The following is a 21,156-nucleotide window of genomic DNA, read 5'->3' as shown; positions in this document are numbered from 1 at the left end:
ACGCTGCGTTCATTTCACTGTAGTTCATAAATAGCTCTGTTTTCTCCAGTGCTGCCTCGATCATAAACATAATCAAATTATTTCCCCTTTTTAGGCATATCGCTTAACTACCAACGACGACATCATTTCCAAATAGCCTGCATATCTACATCTATGCATCATTTACTTTGCTGCATCTCTTCCTTATATTGCTGCTAGCTGTTACAATGTGTCTCTATAAATCTCTGCAGTTTTCTGGTGCATTTGCCAAACTGTGAGGTACCACTGGGTGCTGAGTGGCTGTCAGGGTGCTGGTTCGTGGCCAGTAGGACACGGGTTTACATCCTGATTTTCCTGCTGATGAACTCCTAAGCACAGCAGGCGATTAGGGGGATGGATGAGAATAACTTCTCTAACCTGCCTGCCCAGCTAAAAGAAAATGTCCTCACAGTGTCAGTGGAATGTTTAGCCAGTGATATTACGTGGCAGCAACATTGTGTGAGCGCTCTGTGTCAGCTGGGGCTGGCCAGTCACCGCGTCGTCCGCTATCGCCCCCCCGCAGGCCGTCCTGTACAACGACCGCTCGGTGCTGGAGAACCACCACGCCGCCTCCGCCTGGAACCTGTTCATGTCGCGGCCCGAGTACAACTTCCTGGTCAACCTGGACCACGTGGAGTTCAAGCGCTTCCGCTTCCTGGTCATCGAGGCCATCCTGGCCACCGACCTGAAGAAGCACTTCGACTTCCTGGCCGAGTTCAACGCCAAGGTGAAGGCCGCGCCCCCCCCCCCCCCCTCCCGCCGTACGCCAGACCTCAGTCCCGCCCCCGCGCCGCGCGGCGTGGCTGCAGGGCCGGCTCGTTAGCACGCGCTGCATCCTTAACGAGGCTCAAACCCAGCCCCCAGGGACCTCATTCTCCACTAGAAAAAAAAGCTGTATTTTTACCGTAAAATGTTTGTAAAAATTTACAGTATTTTTTTTTTTTTTTTCATTGTCAGTCATGTAGAGGAAAGCCAGTAACCCCACTCATTGAACGGCCATCCCATAAAATAACAGGATTTATACAGTTTTTTTCACTTCATTAAATGTTTTTTTTCCCAGGCAGCACTGCTGCCAGTCTTTGCGCCTTTGTTTTTAACGAGGCATTTCTTTTTTGCGGTGTATATGGGCCTGAATGCATCTGTTAATGAGGATGTCAGCCTGGCTGTAATTTCGTTTGTAAAGGAAGGCAATAGCGCACAAACCTGATTACTTAATTGATTAATTGATTTAGGTCCTTAATTGCAGCCGCCTGGTTATTGGCAAAGGGAAAGGAGCCAAACATGCATTCTGAGTGAAACTCGCGGGAAGAGCGTAGATTCGGTGTGCCGGAGGGGTAAAACCGGCTTTTTTGGGAGAAGCCCGTCCTGACGCGGTGTCGTCTGTGTGTGTGTGGTAGGTGGGGGATGACGGGAGCCCGGGCATCGACTGGGCCAATGAGAACGACCGGCTGCTGGTGTGCCAGATGTGCATCAAGCTGGCCGACGTCAACGGGCCCCTGAAGAGCCGGGACCTGCACCTGCAGTGGACCGAGGGCATCGTCAACGAGTTCTACCAGCAGGTGGCGCACACGCTCACGCTGTCCGCACACACACACTGTACTGACACGCACAGTACAGGCAATTATATCATGCAAATGCTTTCACGGTACAATTTCACAGTGCAGCACTATCACAGTAAAGACACTCACAGTACAGACACTTTTACAGTACAAACACTCACAATAAAGGAATTTTTACAGTACAGACTCTTTCACAGTACAGACATTCACAGTGAAGGCACTTTTACAGTACAGACTCTTTCACAGTACAGACATTCACAGTGAAGGCACTTTTACAGTACAGACTCTTTCACAGTACAGACATTCACAGTGAAGGCACTTTTACAGTACAGACACTCACAGTACAGACTCTTTCACAGTACAGACACTCACAGTGCAGGCACTTTTACAGTACAGACACTCACAGTACAGACTCTTTCACAGTACAGGCACTCACAGTGAAGGCCCTTTTACAGCAAAGACTCTTTCACAGTACAGACACTTTGACAGCACCGTCAGCTTATTTTAGCACGTTCACAGGAAGCAGCCGCGCTCACACCGTCTGGTTACTACGGCGATGCGTGTTACATAACAATCTATCAATAACGTGTCTGAAAAGGGCATCTCACCTTGCTGCTCATCCACGGAAAAACACCGACGCTGATGCAGCAACGTACAAAATGACTCAGAAACAGGCCCTTTTTACCATCACCATCCCGTGTGCGAACAGATGTTTTCATTCCTTTTTCTCACCGCCCCCCCCCCCCCCCGGTTCTAACTGCAGGGTTATTATTGCAGGCCTTTCTGATCACCTCAGCCTCCAGTTCCCAGGTGCCACTTTGAGCAACGGCACAGCAGCCGCGTCCAATCGGGTCGCTCTCTCAGCCTCTCAGGACGGATAGCCTTCTTCCCCCCCGTAACTATAGTACAGTTAGGAAGGTCCTGCCAGGTTTTTTTTAGGCGCAGTCTGAGCGCGCTCAGTTTTGTCTGCCCGCCGTTTCTCTGGACGGGCCCTTTCGAGCGGGCCGGGGTTATTACCGCGGCGCTCCTCGCCCCTGCAAGGGGTCCCACAACGCCACGCTCCAGTAACGACGCTGCCGATTGGGCAGGGGGCGGCGGTAGGCTGCCCGTAACGGTGATCCTGATTGGACGGAGCGCGCAGACGCGAGCGAGCGAGCGAGGGGCCGAAGTGATCGTCATCCGTTAAACGCGAGCTCTGACACGGGGCCACGGGACACTCGTGGGGGGGGGGGGGGGGGAGGGAGGAGCCCTGTTTTTGTAGAAGGTTCCGGAAAGCGCCGTGCTGTCGGGAGAAAGCGCCAGCGACGCGCCCCCCCCCTCCTTTCCGACTGCCGGATCCGGCTCGACCCCCCCCACCGCCCCAGCCCCCGCCCCAGCCCGGCCCATCGTTTCATCGTCCCGCGCACGCAATTCGAAAAAAAAAAACAAATAAAATCATCCTCCAAATACATCCAACACCATCCGCTCCCAAAGGCTTCCTCCCCCTCCCTCAGTTCCTGTTTCTCTTTGTCCTTTTTTTTTTGGGGGGGGGAGGGGGGGCGGGGCTGTCTGGAGGCAGCGTCGCGTATCGCGCCCCTCTGACAACACCTGCGCCGGTTTCCCTGGCAACGGTACAGACGTCTCGCCGGCGGTGGCGGTGGCGGCGGCTGCACGCACCTCCAGACAGCGCCGCTCGTTCCAGCGCCGCGATAGGCCCGCGCGGGGGGCGCGGTATCGGCCCCTCCCACTGGCCGCCGGCGGGTCCTGAGCCGGGGGGTCTCCGCTCTCATCTGTAAAGGGCTGGTGAGGGTGCAGGTTTTTTTACTTTAGCCCCAGCGCTAACACACCCGGCTCTATTTATACAGGGTTCTGATTGAAGACCGTGATTAGTTGAATAGCTACATCGGGCGTCGCTTTGCTGGGCCAAAACAAAAACCTGTGCCGACACCGGCACCCGTTTCAGGTTAGATTGGACACCCCCTGTAGAGTCACTGTAATAGACTCCGGAGGTGGAAAAGCCGGGTCCAGAAAGTTAAAAGTCCTCCCCGGTGTTTTGTTCCAACCGCCTGGATTTGCTAATTAGCACAATTCATCTGCCAGGTGGTAGAGGAGCTAATCAGTGAAATCAGCTGAGTTCAGGGGTGGAAGAGAAACACACGGCAGGACTTTTACTCTCTGAGCCGGGGTCTTTCCACCTCTGGTCTCCATTATCATTTCTAACTTTGCCCTGTGCAGCCATAGTATGAAAATTATCAAAATAATATGAAAAAATATGTTATATGAGTACAGCAGCTGTACGGAATATACACCGTTAGGGAAGTCCTGTCACCCCCCCTTCGCGGTTTGTCCTTTAATCTTGACAGGTTATGAAGATGGGCCACTTTGTTATATATATAAAAGTAAACCTTTGACACATACATTGCAGCTTTTCACCATATATAGGCAAATATGCAAATTTTTGCCGCTCAGCATCGCAATACGTGTGCCACACTCCTGTAAAATATATTATCTTCGGAAATATATCATTGTATTTAGCAGAAGTACACGTATTCACCATATATTGCAGTATATTTGCGTGAGGGAAGGTATGGTGGGTGTGCTTTTGATTGTGGCGGGGCACAGGGAAGCCACTTACTCGGGTGGGTGGGTGGGTGGGGGGGTGGGGGCGGGGGAGAGGCGATGGGGGGATGGGGGCGGGATGTGTCTGCTTGATAGATGCGATGCAGCTAGCCAGGTCTGCTCACATAAATCAATTTGGATTCACTCTGTTGTAAGTCACTCTGGATAAGAGCGTGTACTAAAGGAACGTAATGTGCTGCTGTTGTTGTTGTTGTTGGTGGGGGGGTGGGGGTGAGGGCGAGGGTGGGGGGGGGGGGGGCGACGGAGGACTCACGGCGGGTGTTGGCGGTGCCGTTTCCAGGGTGACGAGGAGTCCAGCCTGGGCCTTCCCATCAGTCCCTTCATGGACCGGGCGGCGCCGCAGCTGGCCCAGCTGCAGGAGTCCTTCATCGCGCACATCGTGGGGCCCCTGTGCGGCTCCTACCACTCCGCCGCCCTCATGCCCGGCCGCTGGGCCGAGCGCGGGGACGAGGAGGAAGAGGAGGAGGAGGAAGAGGACACGGCGGCGGCGGAGGAGGACAACGCGTACGCCGGCTCCGTGGCCTCCCGTAAGCCCCGCCCACCTTCCGGGTCATAACCGCGGAACGGCCGCTCGGGCAAACGCGTAGCCTTGGAGACACGTCAGAGGTGTGAGTTAGCCGGATAACTGCATTGAGTAAAACCCGGAACAGCTCTTTTTTTACTTCAGTCCGTGTTCCAGATTAGGGGAGGTCTCCGGGTTTTACTCGCTCCGTGATCCTGCTTCATCAAACAGGGCCCAGAACTCCCCAGTAGCCAGTGAGTTTGCTTTTTTTCAGAGGCCTGGTTCAAGTAGTTCTCAAACTCGGTCCTGGGGGCACTTCTGCATGTGCTGGTTTTTGTTACAGCCAATCTCCTGCTCAATTAAGGTTGTTGAACACACGTGTTTAAATTAGTTCATAATTGTTCCTTTAATCTCATTAACACAATGCTGGTTTGGCTCGTTTATCATTTGCTTTTTCTTTGAATTCTTCATTAGCTACCGAACGGTTAGTTTCAGTGGCCAGGCGTCCACACTTTCACCAATTAGCAGCCTGTCGATTTACCTCAGTCCTTTAATGTGATCGGTCGAAAACGTTTTTTCCTCTCTTTCCGTAATCGTTCGCAACGTAAAGTGATAGCGTAGCGCAACGTGAATACGGGACTTTTATTCTCAGCAACACAGTGTGGCTTAACGGGGGCAATCCATCACCAAACACGAAAAGCACCTAATAAAAAAAAAAAAATCTAATAAAAGGAAAAACGAGCAGCTCGTTAAAGTTCCGGGATTGCGATCGCGTTCGGGAATGAAAACCAGCACACACGGCGTCTTCGGGACGCGGTCTGAGAACCGCTGGTCTAGCGGTTAACCCTTAACCAATGGCAGAAATCTGAAAACATCCAAACCTTTTTTTTTTAGACGACATAAATCGCATCCGTAGCGAAGGCGCTGATCAAATACGATGTAATTCAGAGAAACCGAGCTTCAGCTCGATTCCACGTTGGTCCAAGATGAACACGGATCGTGGCAGTAAAAAAAAAATTCTAAACGTACCAAAGGGTAGAACCATTTAACACAAAAAAGGTACATATAAAATGTTTCAGGAAGCAAATGCGTGCTATATGAAAGTAATCAAATAAAAAAAATAACAAAACAGAAATAGCAGCGAAAGCTTTCTCGCTACACTCGCCCTTTCACTTCACGCAGTACCCTCGGAAAGATCTAGAAGGTGAACGGGCTCGAATTCCTCGACCCGAAGGAAATTCCAGGAAATGAACCAGAAAGGAGGCTGCATTGCTCTCCACTAAAACACACAATGAAAAGAAAAGGGCGTGCGACACTCACTCTCCCTCTCGCTCCCTCTCTCTCTCAATGTCAATTTCAAAGTGCTTTATTGGCATGACAAATATAGGCACTTGTGTTGCCAAAGCAGTGGTTACAACATACAGCTATGTACAATGAATCCGAGAATGTGAATTTGTTATATAAAAATATAAAAAATATATACAAAAATATCAGTAAGTGGTGTTAGGGGTGTGTGTGTGTGTGTGTCTGACTATCTGTGTGTTGTGTGCATGAGTGAATATTGTGTGTCTGCTTGTACGCGTGTATGCTCTCTCTCTCTCTCTCTCTCTCTCTCTCTTTCTCTCTCTCTCTTTCTCTCTCTCTCTCTCTCTCTCTCTCTCTCTCTCACACACACGCACATGCCTTACGTTTAGATTTACATTAAGGCGTTCTGCAGACACTCTCGCCCACCACTTCCGTAAGCGCGCGCATAATGGCTGCCGAAGAAGCGGAGCGGATAACATCGGCGCCGCGGGCGATGGCGGTCGATAGATAAACCCGCCGCGGGGTCGAGTGCCAGCGGGCGCGATCGAGAATCGCGGGGGGGGGGCTTAGTCGCAGACGAGCTCGTCGGACGCGCGATAGATCGAGCCGGTCACCCAGCCTGCGATTAGCTCTCGCAGTTCACGGATTTACGTTTGACCCTTTGAGGTGTGAGGTCACAAACGTGCGATTAGAATGTTCGTAACCGAACGTTCTAATGCTGATGTCACAATCGCTGCTGGCGGCAGAGTTATAGAACACTGAATTAAAAAAAAAAAAACATTCTATAAAGGCTGCTCTCCAAAGGGTTAACACAGATAGGAGTTTAATGGTCTTCTCCGTCCATTTCTCAGCACGGCTTGTTGTTCCCGCTGCGTTTGCTGAGCTCAGGGCGTCTTCATTAGACACAGCCGCTGCGGTGTTTAACTTGTCCGGCCCCCCGATTGCTTTTTGTCTAGCCGGTGATTAAAGGCCAAAAGCGAGGCTTGAAATGCTAATGTTCTTTAAAGGCCGTGGAGAGCTTAGCATAGCGGAGGAGCGCGGCGGGGGTACGAGCGGTCACCAGGACCCGAAAGGAGGGTTTAACCCGAGGGGCTTGAGTCCGGCGCCCCGGTGGAGAACAGGGGGCGGTTAAACCGCGGGATTGGGGTTCCCCTCACGCTCTTCCGTTTCCCCCTTTTTTTCGGCATGTCCCAGGGAGCGGGACGGAGAAGAGGCGGAAGGCGCTCTGCCCGATGACCCGCCACCTGCTGGAGAACCACCGGATGTGGAAGGAGGTGATCGCGGAGGCGGGGCCGAAACAAGGGGAGGAGGAGGAGGAGGAGGCGGAGCCGGCTCGCCGCGGCAACCCCGCCGAGCCCAGCCCGGCCATCCACGAGGAGGAGGAGGGGGAGGAGGAGGAGGAGGAGGAGGAGGAGCCGGGCAGCAAAGGGGCGGGGCCCGAGGAAGGCCCAGTGCGGCGGGCGGAGTCGGAGGCGGAGCTTGAGGCCCCGGAGTCCGAAACCGCCGAGGAAGAGGAGGGGCTGCCAGATTGACACTGCTGACGAAGAGCGAGCCAAAACATTGTTTTATTTTTGCTTTTTTAAAAACTGATATTTTTACTGGCAGCACATGACTTAGACACAACACTGTAGAAGTTTGGGGAGTATGTGCCTATAGGAAACAGGGTGGGGTGAGGGTGGGGTTTTTGGGTAGGAAGGGGCGGGGCTAAGGATCCATTTGGGGAAGCTTCCATCCTGTATTATTGGACCACGAATCAGACACCACTAGGCGGGTGAGCCTGACCAATCAAAATCCCCAAAGCAACGTGCACACGGCGGACTCTACGGACTGCTCTTTTTTTCCTGAGAGAAATATTTTTAAATAAAATAACTGTATTTAAAAAAAAAAAGAAAGGAGAAACAATGAAACACATTTTTTTAATTTTATTTTTATTTGTGGTTTGATTTGACACAACAAACTTGTCTTGTAGCGGGATTTACAGCATTTCCCCAAATGAGGTGTTTGTTTTCTCTGTTTGTCCCGTCTCCGTCTGTCCGTCCCATCTGTCTGGGCGCACGCGGTAAGCTAGCTGCGCGAGCGTCTGCCCGGAGCCCATTCCAGCGCGGGCTAGCGGGCTAACGGGCTAGCGGGCTAGCGGGCTAGCGGGGCGGGAATAGTGCGAGTCTTAAAGCTCTATCCCGGCTTCCTGGAAAGCACAGCGAGGTTCGCACCACGTTTTTTTTTTTTTTTTCTTCCTGGCGGTCAGTCGTCCTGGTCTGGGAAGCCCACCGTGGTCCCGCGGTCCCCCTGCACTGTCCACCCACCTGTCAGTCGGCTTTCTGGTCCTCCTCCCATCTCGCTTTATCACCTGCTGGTTTTCATTATTGACCCTGGCTGTTTCACACCTTCATACTAGTGTGTCTTCAGCCCTGTTCCTGGAGATCTGCCCTCCTGTTAGGTTTTGCATTTCAACCCTAATTTGGCACACCAGACTCCACTAATTAGCAGCACAATGAGACCTCTAGCTGTTGAATGAGGTGTGTGTGTGGCTTTGTTAGGGTTTGAGTGAAAACCTACAGGACTGTAGATCTCCAGGAGCAGGTTTTCACTCACAAACCCCGACAAAGCGCACGTTCAACAACTAGAGAATCTCATTGAGATGCTAATTAGTGGAATCGGTGCCAGACTTGAGTGGAAATGAAAACTTGCAGGCTGGTGAACTCCGGGAACAGGGTTTGGAACCACAGCTTGGTTTCCTCGCAAACAGATGGCTAGCAAGGGAACTACTCGTATGAACTACTTGTAACTGTTGTTTTGTACCACCTGTGGCACACCTTAAAGCGACGCCGCAGTCCACATCAAAGTTGGTGCTCAGCGGCGCCGAAGCAGTACCTCGACACGGACCGGGCGCCGGCCCCCCAGCGAGAGGCACCCGTGCCCTTTCACAGAGAACTTCCACAGGCCGCGTTCCAAAAGTGCACGACCGGCGCGCGCAAAGGCGTAGAATCTGTCTGGTTTCGGTTCGTCCAGGGACGGTCGAGGTCTGCCGGTACACAGCCAGGCGAACACCGGTAAACGTCTTAGCCTTAGTGGCGCTGATCTGGGTTTTCGACCCGGAGTAATTCAGTCCTCCGTTTTTGCTTGACAAATTACCAAGACGGAAATGACAGAGCGATAACAGCGGATTTGGTAGTGCAGTTTGGTACTATGAGTCAGCACCCAGAGGCATAAGAAAGAGGCGCTTCTGTTTCACAGTAGACCCGTTAAAAAAAAGTCCTGGCGGGAGGAGTCGGTTTTGCTCCAGACTTCGGAGAACTCTGTTCTCTGTTGACGTTGGGCGCCTGAGCCTCCGCTGCAGGGGCGGGCATGTTCTGGAACTTTCCAGCTCGCGGGGGGGGGGGTCTCCTGGTCCGGGGCACCGGCGGTCGAACGGGCCAATGCGGCGCGACCGTTGCGACCCCTCACCCGTAAGACTGTCCAATCAGTAAGTTGGTGGGCGGGGCCTCTACTCACAAGAGACTCTAGAAGGCAGTGGGTTTTTTTTTTCTCCCCCCCCCTATTTAACTTGATGTATCCTTGCAGATCTAATGGCCATCTTTGATAAACAGGCACTGAGATTAGTAATAATTGCACCGCGGGTTGAAGGGGAAGATGGACGGAACGGCTGCTTGCTTTTTTCTATGCTTTACCCCAATCTCTCGAGATCTTAATCATTGCAGACCGGAGCTCGTTTTTGCAGCGCCGTAGCTTTGAAGCGACGCTAATTAAAACGCTACGCTCGGCGTCTGCAGAAGGGCGCGTTTCCCTGACCGTGGCGAACGCCCTCTTATGTAACCGCCCGCTATCCTGCAGAAAATCGTTTTTCACCAAAAGCCGTCTCCTGCCGACGTCAACACTTCTGCGTCCTGAACGTTGTCATTGCGCTCTGGGGTTTTTTTTTTCGGGAAGAGAGAACCTCTTTCTGTTTTTTTTAAGGGTTTTTTAGTAATACAACTCGTCCGTTTAACGCCTTTGTTTTTTCGTTCGTTCAGTTACGAGTGCTGAAAAGAGTAAAATTCTCCGAATCAGATCTTGAATTCTGCCCCCTAGTGGCAGTGGGGTTTAAAGCTCAGAACGGAACGTTGACCGTTGCTGCAGCCTGTGATTGGCTGATTCCGGCTCGTCGTGGCCCCGGGCACACGCCGGCTCCCGATCGGCTGAATCATTCCACTTCTGTGCTCCCTTAATGTAAAGCAGGGCCGCGAGCTCCGCCCCCCCTCCCCTCCCCTCCCCCTCTGCGTTAGCTCCTCCCCTCCCACCGTAGCTCCTCCCCCAACGTCAAAGACACACCGCGTCCTTCGCTTCTCTTCCCTCTTCCCCCTCCTCCCCTTTAAAAACGCTGAAACGTCCCTGGAAGACGTCGCGCTCGAAACGCGTCCAATCGATGGCAGGGATTTTCCGAGTCGCCGCCGTCCGAGCGGTGTAATCTTTCCACACGCTGCCCGCGGCGCAGAGACGGTTGGGGAGGGGGGGGTTTGTATCATGGCAAAGCATGAATGGGGGCGGCCGCACGCCGGCAGAGTCTGAGTCCGGCGGCGGCGGCGGCGGCTTCGTTAAGTCGCGGCACGTCCGCAGGACGGGGCTTTAATCGGGCGGGCGGCGCGGCGCGGCGCGGTCGTCTGGGCCCGTCCCCCAGCTGCCCTCTGCGTGGCCAGCGAGCCGTTACTCACACACGCTCCGCCTGTGGCGGGGGATCTGTGTCCCGTGAGAGGAGGGGCTGCTAGCTCTCGGGCGGCGGGGACGCCCCATCCTACCCTGTTAAAACCACACGCACATGCACACATGCGCTCACACACACACAGATACATGCACGCACAGACTCACACACACAGATACATGCACGCACAGACTCACACACACAGATACATGCATGCACTCATACACACAGACACATGCACACATGCACTCACACACACACAGACACATGCATGCACTCACACACACACAGACACATGCATGCACTCGCGCACACACAGACACATGCATGCACTCGCACACACAGACACATGCACGCACAGACTCACACACACAGATACATGCATGCACTCGCACACACACAGATACATGCATGCACTCACATGCACACAGACACATGCATGCACTCACACACACAGACACATGCACGCACAGACTCACACACACAGATACATGCATGCACTCGCACACACACAGATACATGCATGCACTCACATGCACACAGACACATGCATGCACTCACACACACATAGACACATGCATGCACTCACACACACACAGACACATGCATGCACTCACATAGATACAGATACACACACACACACACTCCAACACACCCTCTCTCACACACACATACACGCAAACACGAATGCACGCACAAGCACACACACTCTCACACACACAGATACACCCTCTCACACATACACACGCAAACACGAATGCACACACACACACGCGCACCCAGACCCTCTGCCTTCAGCGATCAGAAATAACACAGCACTTCACACTTGGGTAGTTCCGTGTGCCTAATCTCAGTAATCTCCAGACAAGAAATTTCAATTTCGGTCCCGCTCGTTTCATATTTCATATTTTTATTTGCATCTTGTAAAGCGCCGTGTCAGTTTATCCGCTAATGCACTGCTTCTCAGTCTCAGTGCGGGGGGACCCCCCCCCCCCCCCCCCCCGTGTGTGTGTGCCGGCTTTCCTTTCGCCCAGTCTCACTCCAGGTTGTTCGACACGCGTTTCTTTCGATGTTCTTTCGTAAAATCTTTCCTTAATTTTATGAACGCTGTGCAGGTTTGGCCGGTCGTTTTCTTCCTTTTTCGAATTCCCCGTGATCTAACGAACGGTTCGTTTTCGCGGACGCGTCCGCGCTTCCGCCGGTTAGGAGCGCGTCGATTCACCTCTCAGTCTTTAATTTGACAAACGTGCGTGATCGTTTGCGATACGGCACATTACATTACATTACAGGCATTTAGCAGACGCTCTTATCCAGAGCGACTTACACAACTTTTACAAAGCATTTTTACATTGTATCCATTTATACAGCTGGATATATGCTGAAGCAATGCAGGTTAAGTACCTTGCTCAAGGGTACAACGGCAGTGTCCTTACCCGGGATTCGAACCTACGACCTTTCGGTTACAAGTCTAGTTCCTTACCCACTGTGCTACACTCCGGCACGGTAAGCACAACGTGAACGTGGGCCTGTGTGACTTAATAATCTCTCAAAACTGGAATGGTGTGTAATTAAGAGGAACGCAAACAGCTTGTTCAAATTTGCAGGACCGCAATTGTGTTTGGAATGAAAACCAGCGTGCGCAGGGCCACCTATGTACACTGGCCTGAGAACCACCACCTCAAGACAAAATGTTAACGGCTAGAAAGTGTCGAAAACTGTGTCCCTTTCTCTGTCCTTCCTCGTGCAAAATAGCGTTCGAATGAAATTCAATTTTCCCGAATTTATTATTTGCCTCTTGTTTTATTGCGGCCCCTCAAAATTAAAGTTATTTAAAGCGCCATTAAGGCAACGAGTCTAATATCGGACAATCTGAGAAAAACTCGATCCGCCCAGTCTGGGTCTCTTCATAGCTGCGAGTGCACAAACGCAATTTAGACGCGAGTAAGCGATTGGACGCGATTATTAATTTCTCGTCCAATCAGCGACCGGCAGACTCGTGACACGCGTGGACATTTTTTCGCAAAAACGTCAAATTGAAATCCACTGTGGTGATATTGAACTGCTATCTCGTATGCAAGCAACTTCACATTACAGGCATTTAGCAGACGCTCTTATCCAGAGTGACTCACATGTCTATTTTACACAGCAGTTACATTGCATCCATTTACACAGCTGGATACATACTGGAGCAATGCAGGTTGAGCACCTTGCTCAAGGGTACGACGGTGTGTCCTACCGGGGAATCGAACCTGCGACCTTCAGGTTGCAAGACCGGCTCCTTACCCATTATACTACTACACTGCCACCCTACTCATCATGAGGTGTTGTCGTGGCAAGTCACGTCTCTCCAGTCCTATGTTTTTTTTTTTTTTTAGGTTGTCCCGCTTTTAAAATGTTTTATATTTGTCATATTTCTTTGCACCGTGGAATCTGCATATTAAAATGAGCGCCACGCCCTCACCTGTTTCAGCCACTCTGTCATCTGTTATCTCAGCTGAGCTCACCCGGACAAACTCACGCTAGCTGCGCTTTCGCATTTGTATTTAAGCCAGCTGGGCTTAATTTTTGCAGAATTTTGAGGACAAGTACCTCAGTTACAGGACACGCTAGTTGTCGCCTCAGCAGGGTGTCCTACGCGCAACCTTCAGGTCACAGACTCAGTTTCAAAAACCGGTGTTTCCCTACCGTTGAGTAATAACTTGTAGCTGCGTAGCGTTCGTTGAAAAAAAATCTCCTGTCTTCCATGCGATGATGGTGATGTCAGAAGCATCTCACTGGAAAATTGGGGACTGTGGACTGTCGGAACTGCAACCCAGGCCTCTCTCAGACAGGGAGCTGCATTTCAGACCAGCCCCCCCCCCCCCCCCCCCCCCCCAGGCCGTCCTGCATTTTAACCCCCGCTCTCTTTTCCTCCGGCAACGCGGAGGAACTCCTTTTCTCAAAGCAGGAAGTCGGTGTGGGACGCGGGGGGGTCTCGCCGGTGATTAACTGTCTCTGATTAGGACGGGTCTCCTCCAGGGGCCGGATTTGATTCGGCGAATCGTAATTTACGGCCTGGCTGCCCGTGAACTCCCGCGCGAATCGCATCAATCCTGGGCGACGCGTCGAGTCTTAAAATTGAAATTTCCTTACAGTTGTTTCAGCCATTACTGCTCTCACCCTCCAGCTAGTCGGGTCTGGGAGAGAATGCTGTTATGTTGTGGTTTCTCTTAGTCCTCCTGCGTCTTTGTGGAATTGCCATAACCAGTGAAATGCGTATTAGACATTACAAGGGGACCCAAACAAGCTTTGTAATTCTATAAATAAGGAAATTTAGAACTTGTATTTTTTTATACATTTGGCACTTGATGGACTGAATAATTCTGTTCTTACGACTGGTATTTTGCACTCAATACATGTAGCAATACTTTTAAAGAGAGAACTATGTAATTCACAAGTATTTGTTAAGTGAACGACTCAGTTTATGGTTTATCGACGTCCTGTTTTTGTACAAAATGTATGTTGTACAGATTAAAAATTTTAAATGACAACAAAAAAAGACTTTTATATATATTCATTTTGATTGTATTTTTGGAGGGGGGGGGGGGGGGGGAGTTATAGACACACCTGTAGTTCCATTGCTGGCAAGCATACTGGTAGTGCCTGTTGGTGTACTTTTAAAGCAAATATATATTGAGATGACTCACTGAATTATGTGGATGTTGTGACCTGAATGGGGTTGAATAACATGTGTTTCATTCTGTGGTGTATACACATCTGTGTTTTTCTTTTTTTTCCCGCATGACCTTCAACAAATTTCCAAAAAAATTTTTAATACACTGTGAAGAGTTTCGGCCAATTCCATTTAAATGAATTAAATTCAGCAAATCAACTGAAGTTCAATAAAATATATCTTATCTTAAGTTCAATTCGTCCACTGCGCGTAAAACATTGCGGGCGATGTCGAATTTGCGAATCAAATTTGTGTTCGGCCGCTGGATTCGTTGCGTTGGAAACGAATCGAACCAGAAACGGTTGACAGGAAACGCGCTAGCGTCCCGTTCAATTACGGCGAGTCCTTCCTGCTGGCGGAAAGCAGACGGGACGCGGGGGGGGGGGTAAAGCACAGGGGGGGTAGAGGCACGAAGGACGGCCGGCTGACTGGCGAGCGAAACGCCGGCGGTTGCGTCTGCCCTACGCCTCGGAGCCTCGTCCTTCGCGTCGTCAAATCCAATCGCGGCAAATTGATTGATTTGGGGCTAATCGAATCACCGTCTGGATTTAACCGGCTTATGGGCGTGCTCAAAACGGGGGGGGGGAGTGGGGGGAGAAGCTCGCGTCCGGCAGTGAAAAGCTCCATGACAGCGATGTTGAGAAAACCAGCGCCCCCGGCGAAGATGACTCTGCAGAACCCCCCACGGCTGCCCAATTGACGCGGCGTCGACGGAAAAATCGAGCGCCGGCGGTGAGGTGAGTTCGCGGCCCGGCCCGTCCCGTCCCGAGAGGGGGAACGCTTTGCAAACGAGGAGGAGCGTGACCGTGTTTTCCGGTAGGACCGTGTTTCCGCGGCCATTGAGGGGAGCGCTACAGCGGCTCGTTCCACACCGGGTTACCTTACCCAGCACTTACCCAACGCCGCACCGCTGCACACAACCGCCGCACACGCTCTGATAGAGCTTTCTCGGATATCCTCAGGTCTGGGGGACGGCCTCCAGCTCAGGGCATCGCGCTGTCCAAAGAAAATGCCCACAGACCCAGTAGTCACGTTGCTTTTTGTACCAAACCACCCCCCCCCACCCACCCCCCTCATCCAAAACCGAGGAGAACGCTTTTCTGGGAGCGGCGTGCGGCCTCATTGAGACTGGCGACCATCTTGCCACAACTCCCGCCCGCAGAGAACAGCCCCTAGCGCCGGCTCGCCGGGGCCTGGTAATCTCATTACTCTTCCAGCGTTCGCTCCATCCCCCCGCGCAAAGGTTAAGGGGACCTCTGTCACGGGGGCGGGCGCGCGCGCTAAATGCTAACGAGCTCCGCCGCTCGGCACGACGCAAACTTCCACCTTCCACCCGCGCCTCTCGCGAATACGCAATACATCATCTGAACTTACACGGCGACTGTTGCCATAGAGACCGGGGTGGCGGTGGGAGGAGGGGGGGTTGGAGATTTCACTATGCAAACTTGACCCTTCGGCGCCGATGCGTGCGGATGGATCGGGGGGGGGGGGTGGGGGGGGGAAATGCCTTTCGAAGCCCGAGGCGGGCGAGCGCGCGCCCTCGCTTAGTCACGTACGGTACACGGACTTCTGGGACGCCGCGGTCCTCCGAGCAGCCCAACCGCGGGCTCTGTGTGTGTGTGTGTGTGTGCGCGTGCGTGCGTGTGTGTGTGTGTGCATACCTGTGTGACGTGACCGAGCGTGTGCGTGCGCGCCTTTGTGTCGGGCGCGTTTGTGCCTTCGTGTTGTGAGCGTTCGAGTGTGCGTGTGGGCGTGCATTGGTTTAGACCGAGAGTTTTAATGGCAGCTGGTCATACTGTGGTGACTCATCTGTGCTACTTGCTTTTCATTGCCCATATATATACATATATATATATATATATATATATTGCAATACTTTGCTGTGCTAACCCCACAAGTTGAGTTTCCAAACAGATGGACAGTAATGGTGTGAGATTACTGCACATTGTTTTTGGATAATATGGTATACCCGAAGGTGAATAACCCAGGTTCAGAAAGTAAAAGTCCTCCCCAGTATTTTCTTTCCAACCACCTGGATTTGCTAATTGGCACGATTCTTTGGCCAGGTGGTGGAACTAATCCGTGAAATCAGCTGAGCTGAGTTCATGGGTGGAGGAAACACGCGGCAGGACTTTTACTTTCTAACCCCTGGACTTCCCACCTCTTGGTATACCGCTCATCACAGGGAAAGAATTAGACCAGTGGTCTCTAACCCCGGTCCTGGAGAGCTACAAGGTCTGCTGGTTTTCATAGTGTCTCTGCACTTCATGAATCAATTAATCAATTAGAGCAGTTGATTACACAGTTCAACTCAACTCACCTGGTGTCTTGGGTCTCAATTGTGTGCTGATTTTAAGGTGAAAACAAAAACCAATAGACCCTGTAGCTCTCCAGGACCAGGGTTGGAGACCACTGAGTTAGACTATGGGCTTCTGTGTCCTTGTTCCTTTGAGTTTTTTATTTAATTCAGAAAAACAAAAAGCTGTAGGTTTACTGCAAAAGGTGACCGGCCATGTTAGTCTGAGGAGGAATGGGAGCTCTGAGATGAAGTTGGGACCCGGGCCCTCAGACAGGGTTTCTGTGGTTTAGAGGGGGGTAATTACCGCCCCCAGACCTCAGTGGTGGAGAGAACCTCACGCCCCCCAGGGAAGATGTCCGATTGGACAATAACCAAGCAGTGATGCGATAGTGAGACTTCCTGAACCATAAAGTGGGAGGAGCTATCACCTGTAACAGTTTCAGTTGATCTCAGCATTTTTGTCTACGGAGAGCTGGGTGTTTTGATTGCTTTTCTTTTTTTCTTTTATTTGGTTCTGGCCAACAAAATACTTTCCTGGAGTTTTTGTTTTTCAGTACCAGTTTTTTTGGCAGTTCCGGTTTAGGTTATCTCCCAGTTAGTCCTCTTAACTGTTTAGCCGTTCCTCTCCGCTCTTGTGGCCTGGCCAGTCTTTTTAATCCCCCTTGCTCCAGCTAGGGCGTATCAAATGTCTTGACAGTCTGGTTGCCATGGAGACGAGCCCATAGGGCCCGAGCCCGATATCACTGCAGACAGGATCAAGCTGTTCGGGGGGGGGGGGGGGGGGGGGTGCATTCAGTTCACCGAGCAGCCAGTCGCGTGAGGAATCCTAAAGAGCGCACGGCACCTTACAGGAACCTCAGGCCGCAGTAGTTCCCCCTGTGTGGCAGGGGGCGCTTGACCACATTATTCAAGAAATAATGTAACCAGTCAATACGGAATAACAGACATGAAACCGGTGCTAACTAACCACTACACAGCTACAGTCTGAAAGGTAATAGCACTGTACATGCAGGCGAGATAAAAAATTTAAAAAAAGAAAAAAAATAATGCACTCAGGTGTACCCGTTTGCGGATAAGTTATAGATGTACAATTTTTACAGATGTGGAATTTATTCAGTTATATAAATAAGAGCTTCCCACTCTTTTGTGACTGTGAGGGCAGCAATGCGGCTCATCTTTTGCAATTGCTGCACTTACAGATAAATGCCACTCCGACACAATTCGCCTTTCCGTTCGCAGACCAGCAGCAGGTGAAACGGAAACGAGCTCCTCGTGTTTTGAGCCCGTCCGACTTAATTGCACATCGCAACCTGGGGGGCGGTGACCTTTGACCTTTTTTTTGTTAATCAGGAAAACCCTTAGGCCCGTGCTGCCCAGCCCCGTTCCTGGATATCTACTATACCATCCCCGTAAGGTTGCCATTTCAACCCTAATTTGACACCCCAGATTCTGCTAATTAGCAGCTGGATGAGACCTTTAGCTGTGGAATGGGGTTTCGCTTCGTTAGGGTCGGGCGAGTAGATCCCCAGGAACAAGGGCTGGGAAGTCCAGACATCAGCCCTCAGCTTGGGAGCAGGACAAGAACTGAACCTGGCGTCAAGGTCGATTCAAAACCCAAAAGTCTTTTAAGGTGAGGTAGATAAAAAAAAAGCAGCCCTCGATTTCAGACGGACGACCCCTCTGCGCGCGGGGGGGGGGGGGGGGGGGGGGGGGGGTCCGTACGGTCGAGCGACGGGCGACGGGAAGCGATACGACAGAGCCGACGCCTGCCCTGTCTCCAGCGAGGGCACGGAGGAGGAGGAGGAGGAGAAGGAGGAGGACAAACCGTTTCTACAACGACAAATTGATCTCCGGAACGAAGCGGAACATTCTCTGGCGCTGCCCTCACTCTCCTGGCAGTGCGGTTTAGGCTGGTATCGATCCGGCAGTCACGCCGAGATTAAAAGCTACAGGCGACACGGTCACGCGACCGCCCCGTCTAATTTCCCTGCGTAGCCGAGCGGCACCGTCCTCACAGGGCTGCCGAACCTCATACCGGTAACCGGTCAGCCGCATTTCGGAGAATCCGCGCCCCCGCCCCCCAGGGTTACGATCTCGGGGAAAATGGCGTTTTCTAGATTCGCTGAGGTGTGCGGTACGGCCGCTACTCGCTGCTGACCTTGCGGGGGTGCAGCCGCTACCCCTCGCCAGACCGTCAAAATGGCGGGACCACCAGCTCAGACGCTCGTCGTTGGCTGAAAACGGTCGACGTGGTTCTTCGCGTGCAGGTTGCACCGCAGTGGTTATAGCCGGTGATGGGTTACAGCTACCAGTAGCTGTCAATCGTTCACTTGACTGAACCAATGAAAATGGCTCATCTTCACAGCGAAACGTACACTGCTCCTGCTCAGTCGCTTACTGGTGGCATGGTACAGAAGCTCTGCCCAGTCTGGAGTCATGGTGCTTCATTCCCCTCAGTAATTGCAGTATTGTGTATTCACTACCTACATAGGTCGCTTGTCGTGCAGTATCTTGTCATGAGCAGAACTGCCCTACAATGAACGGACGGCATGTTTGTTCCACCTTACACTGGTTTAGCGCCCCTCGTTAAGTGGATGATACCTTTGTGCGGAGTGACAATACCAGACTCGATACACACCTCCAGACTCATTATGCATTCAAGCCGGGTTTTATAGTGGGGGATTTCAACGCTCGTTCCCCACTGAAATCCCTCTTTAATGACTGCTTGCTAATCGTGGTTTGGGGCTCAGTTCCACACCAACTCAAACTAGTAAAACGTCCAGTGTTGATTCGACTCTAACGGTATGTATGAGTCCTATAGGGGACAGTACGCACTCTGCAGGAGTTGATTCGACATTGAACGTTTTACCGTGCAGTCAAGTTGAGGAAACGAAGTGGAATTCAACCGATTGCCCGATTTGAAAGGGAAGAGGGCCCCAACCCTGTTGGCGGCACGAGGCAAAGTGAGAACCTTTACCGTGAACCATCAGGGGGCGGGGCAAGGTGGTGGCGGGGCGGGGCGGGGCGGGGGGCAGGAATACAGCCTGCCGTGGCCTCATCGTTATGTCTGCCTAGCCGGTCACCGGTCTCGGTACCCCGCCTTGACCATGCCTTGAAGTTAAGTAACTTTTTTTTTTTTCTTTTTAAACGGACACGACTAGGACAGAACGTGCGGTGCAGTAACAGGATGTAATAAACATGAAATGGGTCCGGTGTCTTGCTTGAATGTCTCATGCAGAAGCGCATGTGGAAGTGTACTTCGCTGCCATGTTTTGCTTTGCATTGTCTAACGTTCCTCCCCCTCTACATCTTAAAAACGCCCACACTAATGCTACATTAAGGCCTCCAGCTGCCTTTTTGTTTTCAAAGTAGTGCAACAGAAGTGTTCTTTTTTTTTTTTTTAAAAGAGCACTATATAAGCTAAAGATTTATTGGTTGGTTGGTTGACGACAGACGTATATTAGAAGCAATTTCCCCGCTCCTCCTCAAGAAGGAATTTGACACCTGGATGGATGACCTTTGCATTTTCACGTGCCCAGAATGAAGGATGTAGAAAACAGACCGTATGGGGGTAATACGACTCCTCATGAAGTCATCTAGGACATCAATTAGCACAGAGCACTGGCTATTCTGCGGAAAACGGCACCATCATATATTATTAATACAGCTCAACACAAGCAAACATATGAAACCTTATTAGGAGATCAATAGATTCCTATCATGTATGTCTCAGTAAGCACTTCTTATGAATGAATCGATCTGGCAGTTTCATTATATAAAGTAGATAAAGTACATATCGAATTTAACCCCTGGTATAAGGAAGGAATTCGACTATGCGCTCTTAATGTTGCAGAATATAAAAAGGGGGTTGCAACGAGCTGTTTGTGGGATGCTTTTAAAGAATGTGTTTAAACAAACAAAAAAAGAAACAAAACTAAAACCCAAAAAATACAAATACAGCGAATAATTTCAGAAACAATGCGTGCTATATTGGGTGTCGGCCACTTACGCGGAAGCTAGCGCATCTAAAAAGTAGACTGTTCCTATTGGGCATATAGGCTACTGCACGCGAGAACAAAGGCATGTGGTGGAAAAATGGGATTACTTTCGCAAACGAGACAAAAACAATTCTTTCGAAGGGCGTGTTGCTATGTAACCCGTAATTCACGATTTTTCCAACAATAGATGTCGATAACTCACAGCAGAAAGGTGCAGACACTATCATTGCAGGTGCCGCGCGCCACTGACTGCTGTCTGTCTGGTAGACGTCCCCTTTAATAATCTGCACGTGCTACTGCAGCACATCGCAGAAGTTAACAAAGGCAGGCGCTACTTACGTTCTTTACAACACACGCTGCCTTTCATAATAGAATACGCATTATTGACACAAAAGAACACTTGCACGTGCAGCTCCCGACATCGCCGTCTGACACGCGAGTGCGTGGATGAACACACGGTAAGGTGGTC

At 51.3% G+C, this 21,156-nt stretch overlaps 2 protein-coding genes across 3 annotated transcripts in view; both read left to right on the top strand.

Annotated features, from left to right (window-relative positions):
• The window catches only part of LOC118218741 (cGMP-inhibited 3',5'-cyclic phosphodiesterase A-like), a 45,932-nt gene extending 38,270 nt beyond the window's left edge, over positions 1–7,662 (top strand). For both annotated transcript variants that reach the window (XM_035401386.1, XM_035401385.1), the window contains 4 exons: positions 542–745; positions 1,416–1,577; positions 4,477–4,723; positions 7,198–7,662. In XM_035401386.1, coding sequence (XP_035257277.1) covers positions 542–745; positions 1,416–1,577; positions 4,477–4,723; positions 7,198–7,535 — 951 coding nt within the window. In that variant the 3' untranslated portion in view covers positions 7,536–7,662. The remainder of the gene's footprint in view (positions 1–541; positions 746–1,415; positions 1,578–4,476; positions 4,724–7,197) is intronic.
• A 13,241-nt stretch (positions 7,663–20,903) lies between these two features.
• LOC118218683 (solute carrier organic anion transporter family member 1C1-like) overlaps positions 20,904–21,156 on the top strand; it is a 29,226-nt gene continuing 28,973 nt past the window's right edge. The window contains exon 1 of the mRNA XM_035401271.1: positions 20,904–21,145. The gene's annotated coding sequence lies outside the window, so the exon portion shown is untranslated. The remainder of the gene's footprint in view (positions 21,146–21,156) is intronic.

This window comes from Anguilla anguilla, chromosome 19 (genome assembly GCF_013347855.1).
Source record: "Anguilla anguilla isolate fAngAng1 chromosome 19, fAngAng1.pri, whole genome shotgun sequence".
NCBI classification, from domain to species: Eukaryota; Metazoa; Chordata; class Actinopteri; order Anguilliformes; family Anguillidae; genus Anguilla; species Anguilla anguilla.
This window is presented reverse-complemented; position numbering and strand designations above follow the sequence as displayed.